Source organism: Podarcis gaigeae, assembly GCF_964106915.1.
Source record: "Podarcis gaigeae genome assembly, chromosome: 13".
Classification (NCBI taxonomy): Eukaryota; Metazoa; Chordata; class Lepidosauria; order Squamata; family Lacertidae; genus Podarcis; species Podarcis gaigeae.
Genome location: NC_139689.1, coordinates 14,484,343 through 14,498,773, shown reverse-complemented (window position 1 = coordinate 14,498,773; position 14,431 = coordinate 14,484,343). Strand labels below are relative to the sequence as shown.

General features: G+C 40.2%; 1 protein-coding gene across 12 annotated transcripts in view; it reads right to left on the bottom strand.

The window, feature by feature from the left end:
* Nucleotides 1–14,431, bottom strand: part of LOC310829174 (vomeronasal type-2 receptor 26-like) — a gene marked incomplete at its 3' end in the record, with an annotated part of 124,085 nt that overhangs the window by 18,900 nt on the left and 90,754 nt on the right. For 2 of the 12 annotated variants that reach the window (XM_083707353.1, XM_083707357.1), the window contains exons 1-3: nt 12,662–13,587; nt 7,113–7,163; nt 5,550–5,676 (exon numbers count right to left, since the gene is read on the bottom strand). The exons of 1 other annotated variant lie outside the window; for it this stretch is intronic. In XM_083707353.1, coding sequence (XP_083563479.1) covers nt 5,550–5,581 — 32 coding nt within the window. In that variant the 5' untranslated portion in view covers nt 5,582–5,676; nt 7,113–7,163; nt 12,662–13,587. Of the gene's footprint in view, nt 1–5,549; nt 5,677–6,935; nt 7,164–8,087; nt 8,919–10,122; nt 11,856–12,661; nt 13,588–13,675; nt 13,819–14,431 lie in introns of those variants that run through there. 9 more of the 12 variants (XM_083707351.1, XM_083707349.1, XM_083707354.1 and 6 more) reach the window with 7 other exon arrangements.

Below are 14,431 nucleotides of genomic sequence, written 5' to 3'. Positions count from 1 at the left end.
AATTGAGGCACACGAATTATTTAAGGATGAGGAAGGAAGAATAATTGCGGTACGTATAAATTGGCAAGGCGAAGTATTGATAATAGTGGGGATTTATGCCCCTAACGGGAATAAAACAGAATTTTTTAGCTCATTGGAAGAAAAGTTATTTGAATACATGGACCAAAAAATCATACTAATGGGAGATCTGAATGATGTGGTTTCAAATGAAATGGACCGACTAAGAAACTCAAAAAATAGAGATGGTAAATTACCTAAGACATTTTTCACATTGACTAAGAATTGCAACCTTATCGACATATGGAGACTGAAACACCCTTTAGAGAAACAATTCACATATCATTCAGAGCCGAACCAGTCATTCTCAAGATTAGACCAAATATGGATATCGAATGAACTGTCACCAAGAGTTAAAAAAGTCGAAATCCAGGCCAAAGTTATATCAGATCATAATCTAATCGAAATGGAGATGAAGGGAGTGGAAGAACGAACCTTTAGATGGAGATTAAATGATAACCTATGGGATGACCAAAAATTTGTTGAAAGAATTCGGAAAAAACTAGGGGAATACTTCCTAGATAATCTCGACAAAGGGGTGAAAACAAGTACGGTATGGGACACAAGTAAGGCTGTAATGAGGGGCCTCTTTATCCAACAAAATGTCTTGAAAAAAAAGAACAAGGAAAAGAGGTTAAAAGAGATTTTGAGACAGATTATGGATAATGAGCAGAAACTGATCAAAAAGCCGAATAATGAAAGAATAATGCAGGAAATAAAGACCCTCCAAACACAGATTGCAATTATAATAAATAAGGAGGTTGAGTGGAATATTAAATGGTTAAGACAAAAAAACTTTGAATTTGCCAATAAGTCAGGCAAATGGCTTGCGTGGCAAGTCAAAAAGAGGAAGGAGCAAAATACAATCAACAAAATAGTAATAAACGGAGAAGAAAAAACTGACCCGAAAGAAATTAGAAAAGGGTTCTTGGATTTTTATGAGCATCTTTACAGAAATAAAGAAAGGAATAACAAGAAAAAGATAGAAAGATATTTAAAAGAAAAGACGGTGAAGAAGATGTCATCAGAGGAAAAAGATCAGCTAAATGCCCCAATCTGCAGAACAGAGATAGAACAGGTGATAAAAGAACTGAAAAGAGGAAAGGCACCGGGCCCAGACGGGTTCACACCGAGTTATTATAAGGAAATGAAAGATACATTGATAACACCACTAATGGAAGTAATGAACAACATTTTAAAAGAAAGAGACATGCCCGGTTCGTGGAAAGAGGCCTTTATAACAATTATCCCCAAACAAGACTCGGATCTAACTCAAGTTAGGAACTACAGACCCATCTCTTTATTAAACACGGACTACAAGATCTTTGCCGGTATTCTAGCCAAAAGACTAAAAAAGATATTAACAAGGATGATACATGAAGATCAGACGGGCTTTCTCCCGGGTAGGTTAATAAGAAACAATACAAGATTCATAATTAACCTTATCGAATACCTATCAGATAGTCGCGATAAACCAGCTAGCCTAATCTTCATAGACGCGGAGAAAGCCTTCGATAATATAATTTGGGACTTTATGTTTAAAAATTTGGAGGTAATGGAAGTGGGACAGGAGTTCTTAAATGGTATAGGGGCAATTTACACTGAGCAGAAGGCGAGACTCATAGTCAATGGAGTTATTACTGAGGAAATAAAAATTTCTAAGGGAACGAGGCAGGGCTGCCCGCTCTCACCGTTGCTCTTTATAGTAGTCCTAGAAGTGCTGCTGAATGCAATAAGACAAAACAAGCAAATTAAAGGGATAACATTAGGTTCAAATGAATACAAAGTTAAAGCTTACGCAGATGATGTGGTTTTAACGGTGGAAGAACCTATAGAAAGTATAAGGGTGATTCTGGACGAGATGGAGGAATTTGGGAAACTTGCAGGATTCAAATTGAATAAGAGTAAGACAAAAATGATCGTTAAAAACCTGGATCAGGATAAGGCTGCAATAGTACAACAACAAACTGGAATTGAGGTTGTTAAAAAGATAAAATACTTAGGAATCTGGATTACCGACAAAAATATTGACCTATATCAAAACAATTACATTCCGGTCTGGAATAAAATTAAAAAAAATTTAGAGGTTTGGGCCAGAATGAAACTATCATTCTGGGGAAGAATATCTATGGTGAAAATGATGTTGTTACCCAAGCTGTTATTTCTGTTCCAAACATTACCCATACTAAAAGGAACAAAAATTTTTAAAGAATGGCAAAAAGCCATCTCTAGATATGTCTGGGAAGGGAAGAAACCCAGAATTAAATTTAAGTTGTTGACGGATGCTACAGAAAGAGGGGGCTTCGCCCTACCAGACATGAGACTTTATTACGAAGCGACATGTTTGTGTTGGATGAAAGAATGGGTTAAGCTGGAAAACAGAGAGTTATTAGACCTTGAAGGGTACAACAACAAATTTGGGTGGCACGCATACCTATGGAAGGATAAAAAAAGGGCGCACAAGGGGTTCACCAGTCATATCTTTAAGGGCCCACTAATAGAGGTCTGGGACAGATATAAGAACATATTAGAGCCGAGAACACCACACTGGCTTTCTCCCCAGGATTTAACAAGCGTTAAGAAAGTTAATATGGAAGAAAAGAGGGGGATGTATGGAGAAATGGTCATAAATGAAGGAGGGAAGTGGAAAGTTAAACCATACGACCAGGTTAAAACGCTCACACAGGGGTGGCTCCACTACTTCCAGATAAATGAGATGTTTAAAGCAGAGGTGAAGGAAAGGGGCTATGAGGAAAAAGAATCAATATTTCAAAAAGAGATAATAAACAGTGAACATAAAAACCTCTCTAAAATGTATAAAATACTTTTGGAGTGGCACACGAAGGAGGAGGAGGTGAAGTCAGTGATGGTACAGTGGGCGAGGGATTTCGGGTATAATATTCTAATGGAAGACTGGGAAAAGCTTTGGAGAGTGAATATAAAATTTACGGCCTGTATGTTACTCAGGGAAAATGTGATGAAAATGCAATACAGGTGGTATATGACACCCGTGAAATTGGCCAAGATGTACAAGGTAGACAACAAATGTTGGAAATGCAAACAAAAGGAAGGGACATTTTACCATCTATGGTGGGAATGCAAGAAAGTTAAAAGCTTCTGGGAGGAAGTATACAATGAACTGAAAAAGATGTTAGGCTATACTTTTGTCAAAAAACCAGAAGCTTTCTTACTTTGCATTATGGGAAAGGATATTAGGAGAAAGGATTACAAACTCTTCCAGTACGCGGTCACGGCAGCCAGAATTGTGTTAGCTCAGAGATGGAAGCAGGAAGAAATCCCAATGGTCGCAGAGTGGAGAGCAAAATTAACAGAATACGCCGAGCTGGACAAACTGACAGGGAAAATAAGATACTTAAAAGATCAAAACTTTATTGAAGACTGGGGGAAATTCGTGGGTTATCTGGAGAACAAATGTTTTGTAAATACAACGTTAGTGGCATTTAAAGAGGCTTTGTAAAGAGCTAACAAGTATTGTCTAATTGAAACAATGTAAAAAAGGAGGTACGAATGGCAATATGAAAGGAGGGGATGTGATTCTAAGACTCAAACACGAATGAATGTCAACATCGCTGAAGGAAGCCCAAAATGATAAGAAATGTCGAAATTCGAATATAATGTATATAATGTATATTTAATCGAACTCAATAAAATTTTAAAATGCAAAAAAAAAAAAAAAAAAAAAAAAAAAAAAAAAGGAAGCTTATGTCTTTTGGAAGACATATAACCTGGCCAAGGTTTGGGTACTGATCTTCTGGACATTGAAAACAGTCATCCATGTCTAAAAATAAAAACAACAACAAAGAATATGTTTACTGCAGACTTTTGGAGTTCATTGGTGGTAGGGGGAAAGGCTTCCACAGCCTTTTGTTTTATATCCTACTTCTTTATTCGACTCTTCAAAGCAGTCAACAACGTTTAGAAAACACAGCAGATCACAAAGCAAAACAACCAGCCTCTTGAACCAGCCAGCAGCAGGCACCATATGTTTGTTTCTTCAGTTAGCCCTGTCTTTAGCCAACTGAACTAGGCCCTGATGTGGTCTTTGATTGCCTCTCTTGTTCTGTCCTTTCTTCCCAAAAGGCAAGTGTCTGTTGGCTCATGTAGACTAGGCCACATTGCTCCCCTCACATCTGACCATCTCTGATTCAGTGTCATATTTGTGGAAATAATGCAAATAGCTGCACACTTCATAAACTACTTCAGTATTTTGGTGGAATACAACTAAATTACAGTCCCTCCGAGTGTTCCTATTTTCCATGGATGTCCCCGCTTTACAGAAGCCATCTGTCAGGGTGCCCTCAGAGCACTCTGACATAAGCTACACCCCTGAGACTGAGCTGTATGAGAGGCAGGAGGATGGGATTGAAGATGGAGTTTCTGAAGCGGAAGGAGGCAATGGAGTGAGCAGGGGTTATTGGTATTCCCAGCCCATGCAGGGGGAGGAGGACTTGGTCTGGGAGGGAACGCAGGAAGAAGAGACACAGGAGAGAAAACAGGCAGATTTAAAGGCGTTGCAAGGGTTAAGTTCAGGGTCAGAGGCAGAGCAGATGCATGAATCTCTGCGCTTAAGGCATCTTGGGAGACTTTGGGAACGCAGGGAAAATGTCATAAAGATCCCACGCTTTCTGTGTTTTAGACGGAAGAGGAAGTCAGTGCTCCCAACTGACAGCTCCAAGGAAGACTGATTTACACGGGCTCCCACCCGGGTTGTATAAACAGCAATAAATAAGGACCATAAAACCATCGCAGTGTCAAGGCTTCTCTGTGTGTAGAGAGATCAATTTATACATCCCCAACACCATCCTGGTTTCTGATTTGATCCCAGAATGCCCCACTTTCCCTTAGGACATCCTGATTTTCATAGGAGAAATGTTGGAGGGTATGGTCGGATGTCCCTATTTTTATCAGAGAAATGTTGTAGGGTGTGGAGTTATCTGACCCCCCCCCCCCAAGCCTTCTGTATAGGGAAGGTTTTTTTTTAATGTCTAATGCTTTATCATGCTTTATATATGTTAGAAGCCACCCAGGGTGGCAACCCAGTCAGATGGATGGGGTATAAATAGTAAAGTTATTATTATTACTATTATGGTATAGGACATCCCTACTTTGATCAGAGAAATGTTGGAGGGTATGAGACTAGAATTGGTGTTTCTACACTTTCTGAACTGCAGCTGTTACTGCAGCTGTTATGATGAAGGTGATCAGTGAAATATAGGAGAGATTTTGACAAGAAAGTTCTGGCTCATGGTTTAAGCAGATCGGAAAGTGTGTTTTGATGACAGAAAGGGCTCTGTTTGCTTGGTAAGGCTTTAGCTGAGCTGAGAGCATATACAGATTAAATAAAACACAAAATTCATTAGTAGACCAGAGTGGCCCTCTTGAACATTTATATACCCTAGGGAGGGTCAAAATCATCTTTGAAATAGGTGGCATACATACATCTATATAAAACATTTTTTAACCTTTCTTACCTTTCTGGTTGGAAATCTTTCCTTCTGGACATGTAAAGCAATCATAGCAACAAAATGGCTTCCCTTCCTTCTTGGTTCGACCGTAACCTGAACTGCAATGATCATTGCATATAGAAATGGGCCGGGTCTGTCCATAAATATCAGAATAGAATGTTTTAGGTAATATCATGAACACTAGAGAGTATTACGAATGCAGTACAGTGGTACCTCAGGTTAAGAACTTAATTCATTCTGGATGTCCGTTTTTAACCTGAAACTGTTCTTAAGCTGAGGTACCACTTTAGCTAATGGGGCCTCCCGCTGCCGCTGCACCACCGGAGCACGATTTCTGTTCTCATCCTGAAGCAAAGTTCTTAACCCAAGGTACTATTTCTGGGTTGGCGGAATCTGTAAACTGAAGCATCTGTAACTTGAAGCTTCTGTAAGCCAAGGTACCACTGTACCCACAAGTTGAATGTAAGTAGCGAGTTCTCTCTCTCTCCCTCTCTCTCCCGCCGCCTCTCTCCCCCCCTCCATCTCTCTCCCCTCCCTCTCTGTATGTATCTGTGTAGATAAAAAGGTAAAGGTAAATGACCCCTGGATGGTTAAATCCAGTCAAAGGTGACTATGGGGTGTGGTGCTCATCTCTCTTCAGGCCGAGGGAGCCGCCGCTTGTCCACAGACAGCTTTCCGGGCAATGTGTATGTATTTAATGTATTATTATTATTATTATTATTATTATTATTATTATGTGGCCTACATGACTAAACCACTTCTGGTGCAACGTAACACCGTGACGGAAGCCAGAACGCACAAAAATGCTGTTTACCTTCCCATTTGGGGGGGGGGAATGCAGCCCAGTAATCCAAAACTAGAAGTAATCCAAAACTTCCAGCCACAGTGGTAACTATTTATCTACTTGCACTGGTATGCCTTCAAACTGCTAGGTTGGCAGAAGCTGGGACAGAGCAATGGGAGCTCACCCGTTGCACAGATTTGAACCGCTGATGTTTTGATCGGCAAGCAGAAGAGTTTCAGTGGTTTAGACCACAGCACCACCCACTTCAATCAGCTGACAGTAGTGTTCAATGTGGAGAGATATTGATACTTACCTATCCTGCCACCACATGCTTAACGAATGAAAAGGGGTTTTAGCAAAAAACAAAAAAAAGGTGAAGGAGCATGCTTAATATTAATCAAGAGTGGGTTCTAGAGTGTTGGTGCTACCGCTCTGAATGCATGATTCCTTGTAATTGCAGAAGGAACATTAAGTGGCACATGAAAGTTCAGATTGAACAGGGCTCACTATATTTACAGAATACTGAGAAACAGCCATTTGAGTAACTATCTTCTTCCTGACCATTGGGCAGGTGATGGAATGAACCCTGAAAAGTGCAGAGAACCCACCTGGTTAAATTGGTTGGGCCATACAATGGCATCCTCATGAATGGTGAACAATTTTTCCTGGGCACCCAGAGAGTCTACCTTCCCAACTTTGACTCTAAGAAAGGACTGATTTGGAAACATGAGCCAGTTTATAATGTCAAAGCCAGCAATTAATTCACCATTTGCGTCAAAACGCACATTTTCTCCTGCACTGTTGTTAAACGAAATACTTCCGAGAATGTAATGGAGCTAAATAATAAAAATAAGAAAGGTTTACATAAATGCTCTTATTATGTTAGCATACAACACGGTGAAAATACACCCAAGGCTCAGGATTATGATCCCATGAAATCTTTGTGCAAGCTAATGTTAGAAACAGCTAAAGGTCACTTAAAATCCCACACCATGGAATATTGGCCACATCTGCACCACTACTTTAACTTTCACTGTTTTGTGTTACACTAAAGAACTTTCCACATTGTAGGCTTATCAATAGAGGTTAAGATTTTTCCATCAAGAGACCTCTACTATCTTTAAAAGACCACAATCCCCATGCTTTAAGTCTGTGGTATGGATGTATCTATTGTGGAGTGAGATATCACGACTGCCAACAATATGGTTGGCAGCCCTGTTGCTGCTTCTGGTATTTTCAAAACTGCAAGGAAAGGGGCAGTGATACCCTCTTCTGCTTCTCCAGTAAGGCACCTGGGCAACGGCTTTGGCTCACTGGTGACTCATGCTTTAAATGCAGAAGGTTCCAGGTTCAATCCCCAACAGCTCCATGTAGGGCGGGGAAAGGCTTTTGCCTGAAATACTGGGGAGTTGCTGCCAGTGTTCTCTACATGGTATAAATCAGCATTCTACGCAGTGTGAGACACTCTGAAGAAATCTTTGATACGCTAGCCCCAACTTAGTCATTTATTTTGTTTTGCTTTAAAAACGCTGCACCTGCTACCTTAATTGTGAAGGGATGGAAAGAAATTATTTTACAAACTAAGAGGAGTTCTGTTAATCTCTGCTGTGGAGGCAAAATAAAAGGCTTGAAGTATGGTAAAGTTATTCTATGAGATTAACTTTCTTGTTAATTTCATGGAAGGTTGATAAAGCTCGACCATCATTTTTGCACCAAAAGATACGTAGGTACCTTCAGCTTTCATCTGACCAAGACATTACCTGCCAAGGTTGTGGATTTGGAAGCTCCCATCTTACTCCCTCTGCCATTCCTCTGTGCTTGAATTGGGATGAATGTCTGATGTGCAAAGCATGTGCCACCGCATAGACTGCATTGTAGATGGTGTAGCTATGGGCAGTCATTCTCATTTCAAAAACAGACACGGGGAGTGTCTCCATCTTCTCCTCCCCTGTGCAAATGTGCCCACCTATATTATCTGCCACAGAACTGGGGAATGAACAGTTAAATGACTCTTCCCAGAAGTCCTTGATAAAACCATCTTCTTTTTCTGTGGTTGGGTTCTTGATCTGAAGGAACTTCTGGAAAGCTAACAGATCCACTGAGTGAATGGCAAGGGAAAGAGAACCATGAAGGAAACTTATGTCCCAATATCTTTGAAATGGAAATGATGTGATATCCATCTGGGCTGTCAGGAACCAGATTTTACTCTTGGTCCTCATTGGTATATGCTCAAAGTTTAAAACCTGGGGCACCATTTTCAATGCCATCATGGAATGAATTTCTCCATGTACAACCACAACATTGGTAGTGCTCCCCATAATAACACTGATAGCGTGAAAGCCCTCCCCCACCATGTCTGTGATTCCACTGGAAGATGTTAGCTTTGGGAATGTTTCTATGAAGTCAAAGCAGATGCCACTCTGGGAAAACACTGGAAGTACATTCTCTATAAAACCTTCTGTATTTTCCCTAACTTGAGAAACCACTCCAATCCACGTCCACTGGAAATGCAGCAGTAACTTGATGATTCCTCTATATTGATGGTCCCCATTTGGGAACATTTGGTAGAAGAAGGCTCCTTGAGACTCTTTAGTCATGAGTGGGGAAGAGCCATATATGAGCTATGGGTTTTTTAAAAAAAAAAGATGAGAAGAATGGTTTTCAATATAAAACAATTACTTGTGTGTAGTTTTGTTTTCTTCTGTTCATTTCTGGCCGGGACTATAACGGTTAAGTAGATCCTGCAGACTGCAGGATTGAATTATGTGTTCAACTACTGGAGTCTACTTTCCCTGTGCATTTCATGCAAAGAACACACTGAGGAAGCAGGTCCCTGCAACTAGCAGGATTGAAACCTCAACTCACCAGATGCTCAGCCTAGCGTATATAATTGCTTAGTTTTACTGTGTGCTTGTTACAGCCATGTGAAGACAATCTCATTCTTCCTACCAAGACCGTGCCCCAACAGCCCCAGATCACTCCTGCGGGCCAGACCCAATCTGGGAATGTTTCCACCAAATTCATCTACTTCCACCTAGTTTTCACCTAATTCATCTAGTTCCACCCAATTCAGAATTTGGACTTTGGCTAAATCTGACCCACAAATTTTGCCTAATATGCACATCTTTGCAAAGCAATATTTGCTAATACAATGCATTTTAAGTATATTTTTACTAACATGCATTTTTTATGCACACTTTATTTTAATCTATGCATTCTTGGACACATTATTTGACTGGAGAACTGCTTTGCAAAATCCGGAAAAGGGGGAATTTCAAAGAATGGCTGCATTTCATGTATTGGTTCTGAAAGTGTGAATTCAGTGAAATTAAGGTGTGAATGTATTTAGATCTTACTTGCGGTATCTTGTAGGTAGACAGGATGGGTGTCATGTGAAGACAGACATTAGAGTTAGGTCCCCCAATGACTGCTATTGGAGTGCTCTCAGCATCACATTTATAGTTAGGGATGGCCTTGGCCCTTCTTGAGAGAAGCTCCATTGAGGCTTCATAGGTCCAGCTTGCACTGAAATGGCTGTTATAAATGTGGAAGCCCAGGGTGACGTTGGGCAAGATCTGGGGAGTTTCATTGATCTCCTTTACAGCAAATGCCAAGGCCAGGATGTGCTGGTAGAGGTGAGTCAGCACCCTGTATTGAGAGTTACATGCTGCATCAAGGTTCATCTGCTTCAGATCATAACATAGACTGCTTTTCAGTTCAGTATCAGTTCAGATATTGTACAAAAACAGGTTGTAAGCTCACATCTCACAGACTTGTAAAAGTAAACTGGCTCACGAATCTATGAAGTCTCTTAAAAGCATCTCAAATTCCAGGACTTCTTAGAGAGTCTCTTAGTATATCTACAGAAGACATAATTCAATAAGGTGTTTTTATTTATTGTGGCCTATAGGGAAATATGGATGAGGTGTTTTGTATGTTTAATATCTGCTGGTCAAAAGTTACTTGTAGTTTGCATGTTCTTCATTCACACAGGATACACATCCTAATAAGCAAATACCAATGTAGCGTTTTTGTTTGGGTTTTTCTTAGAAGGGGTAAAAAAATACATAGGGTCACAGCAGCCACTATGGAGAAATTATCTTAATGCTCCAATTTTATCTATATCCAGTGGATGTGAGCTTAATTTATAATGTAAAATATGTTTCAAGCCTGTTTTGATGCCATGTGCATCTCTGTATGCAAGATTTGACATCTGTACAAGCAGTTGTCCTGGAAGCCAATATTTTATGCTCGGTAAATGTTTTAAAATTCTTCAATAAAGTTTGTGTGAAGAAAAGATTATTGGAAATGGTGAAATTAAAACAATTTTTAATTTATTTTTGTTTGTGGAATGTTTGTTCTTTTTGAAAAGCAAAGAAACAGATTAATGCAGAAAGAGGGGGAAAGAGATTTAGGAGTCAATGAATGCAAAAGTGAGCAGACCAGACATATTTCATCAGCATATAATATGTTTTTTTTAAAGAAACATTCAGCTACTTACATATGGTCATCTGAAAATTCCTGAGATGGTTGTTTTTCAAAGGATAGGGTATCTGAAAATATGTAGATCTGAGAAATAATGCCAGCAATGATGAGATCTCCTGACTGATAATATTTGTGAAGAATAGGGACAGGTTCTCTGATGGAACACTGAGGAAGAAACTTACACATCCCCTGCAGTGGCAGTAAGAGCACCAGCAACCTAAACACTACCATCTTGCAAGGGATTATTCATTTAGGCACAACTTCACCTCTTCTGTTACTGTCATTCAAGTGACTGTGAGCAGTAGAGACTAACTTGAATGGTGACCTACTTAGGTGATTCAAAGCCATACTGATGAGTCTCTGTATATCTATAGACCCAACCATGTTCACTTCATACTTACTAATAAGAGTCTCCAGTCTTAGTTTCATCATTCTGTATGTGGGCAGAGGAGGTCCCTAGGGAAGGGGAGAAGATGTAATTCTGAATAATCTTGTAATTACAGGTGAGGTAATCACTTGCTTTGAATTACGGATTCTGTGTAATATTTTAAGGAAAACAGGATTATCATATCTCATGCAAAATATCAGGCAACTTCCTAGCTAGGAAAGCCAAAGTTAAGCTGGCAATGGGCGGGAAACCCATGAAGCTCAAAACAGAGCAAAACATGATATGTCATTGCATTCTAGTACAATTTCTTCAGTGATTGAGTGTGTGTCAACACCTGGGAAATGGAGGACAGGTTGCCAGCCACACAGTAATAAAAAGAGTATGGACAAGGAAGCTGGAAAGAACAATAAAGGTTGCCAGTTTCCCCCCCACTCATCTCCTCATTCTAGAGCCTGGCTTGATAGCCATGAAAGCTAGAACTACTATTGTGGTTTTGGCTAATATACAGGAAACTGCCACTGAAAAGATTGCACCAAAAGTAGTTTGTCGTAGGAGACATGTCACTTCATCTGGTTTGCCAATGAATGTTGTTGTTGTTTAGTCGTTTAGTCGTGTCCGACTCTTCGTGATCCCATGGACCAGAGCAGGCCAGGCACTTCTGGTCAAACTCATGCTGGTAGCTTCGAGAACACTGTCCAACCATTTCGTCCTCTGTCGTCCCCTTCTCCTTGTGCCCTCTATCTTTCCCAACATCAGGGTCTTTTCCAGGGAGTCTTCTCTTCTCATGAGGTGGCCAAAGTATTGGAGCCTCAGCTTCACGATCCTTCCAGTGAGCACTCAGGGCTGATTTCCTTCAGAATGGAGAGGTTTGATCTTCTTGCAGTCCATGGGACTCACCATAATTCAAAAACATCAATTCTTCGGTGATCAGCCTTCTTTATGGTCCAGCTTTCATTTCCATACATCACTACTGGGAAGACCATGGCTTTTACTATACGGACCTTTGTTGGCAAGGTGATGTCTCTACTTTTTAAGATGCTGTCTAGGTTTGTCATTGCTTTTCTCCCAAGAACCAGGAAGCACAAAGAAAGGAGAGGAGGAGAGAGGATGGGAGAACATAGGTTCTGATTATTGCCTTTTACTATGGGAGTGTCCTGGTGCGTGAGGAATATTCCAAGAATCAAAGTTGTGATTAAACAAAATAAAACAGCAAATGTGGTCAAAATTATCCCCCAAGGTTCATCATAAGACAGAAAGTTTATGTGTTTATGGAGGCATTCATCTTGGCCAATGTTTAAATAATGATCTTCTGAACATTTAGAACAGTCATCCATGTCTGAAATCAAATGTGAAAAATAAACATAAAATGTTACTTAAGTATGGCATTCTGTTCTTGAATCAGGGTAGTGAACCTGAAATATTGAATGTTAATATTGGTGTAAGAATAATAGGAAATTCTACCTCCTGCATAATCTGAGCTCAATAGCATCAAGGGCCTTCTTTCTCATGGGTTCCAAGCAAATCCATAAATATAAACAAATCAAAACCATCCTGCTAGCAGCTGAAAGTGTCAGAGGCCTATGTGTCTATTGATTTGTGTGTTTGGGGGGTGGGCTCACACAGTCTTTTTGTTTCAGCTGATCCAACCCACTAATATTCTTATCCTCTATGAATTTGTCTGTTATTCTGTTCAGCCACCCAAGGTACCTCATGTGAAGTATATGGAAGACAGCCCTGGATCATTTGACCTTTTTATTAGTTCTCTTTTCCCTCCTATAAAAACTACATAAGACACTCTCTGTTCAAACTTTAAAGAGCAAATACCTTTATTCAGTATTCTTGCATTTGGAGATTATTATGTTCAGTGCAGGTAGATGATACTTAATTGCTAATATAATGGTACCTCGGGTTACACACGCTTCAGGTTATGCGTTTTTGGGTTGCGCACTGCGCCGAACCTGGAAGTACCAGAATGGGTTACTTCTGGGTTTCGGCACTCACGCATGCGCAGAAGTGTCAAATCATGACCCGCGCGTGCACAGACGCGGTGCTGTGGGTTGCGAATGCTGCGCGTTGCGAACGTGCCTCCAGTACGGATCACATTTGCAACCTGTGGTTCCACTGTACGTTTTACATAGATTAAACTGTTACAGACTGACTAACTCTTAGGCAGATGGCAGCAGCACAAAACAAACCTGCTGCTCTAAATTTAAAGACTGTTCAGCTAACTGCCATAACTGCCACAGAGTATATGACACCACAGAGTTCTACAGTCCTTGCCATTAACCCTTTACATATGTTTTGTGGATGCTAACATTTCACCATTTTGAATGTTAAAGAAATTAGTTCAAGCATTTAAAACACTGATGGGAACCAGCTGGATTGCAGTCAATCGATTTATAAAATAAATGGTATCCATCTATTAAATAGGAGGCAACCGTTAAATAGAACACATCTACATATGACATTCCTTACATTTCTTGTTTGAAATCTTCCCTTCTGGACATGGAAAGCAATCATAGCAGCAAAATGCCTTCCCTTCTTTTTTAGCTCTTCTATAACCTGAACTGCAGTGATCATTACATATGGAAATGGGACAGCTGTCAAAATCACCAGGTCTAGAAAAAAATATATAAGGCAGCTGCTGAACACCTGTTTGCAAATATTCCACTGTACACACAGAGAAAAGCACAAAATACAGAAAAGGACAGGTGTATTATTTCTTTAATTTTTCTTCCTTATTAGCTGTTCCCTATTGTTCAGCTCAGGCCTCAGAGTGATTATGTAACATTTGGGGAAGAAGATGCAAACTAGCAACCCAACACCGGAGCCTAAGATAGAGAAGATCTCCACAGCTACCATATATTTTCCTTTGGTGCTCAGATAGGAAGGAATAAAGGACAGCCAAACACTGCAGAAAACCAACATGCTGAAAGTGATAAACTTGGCTTCATTGAAACTGTCTGGTAACTTCCTGGCGAGGAAAGCCACAGCAAAACTTACAGTGGCCAGGCAGCTCATGTAGATGAGGACACAATAAAACATTGTTACAGACCCTTCATTACATTCTAGTATAATTTCTTCTGTCATTGAGTGCATGTCCACATCAGGGTATGGGGGAGAGGTTGCCAGCCACACAGTGCATATCCCTGCTTGAACAATGGAGCAGGAAAGGAGAATGGAGTGGCCTAGTCCTTTCCCCACCCATTTCCTCATCCTGGATTCTGGTTT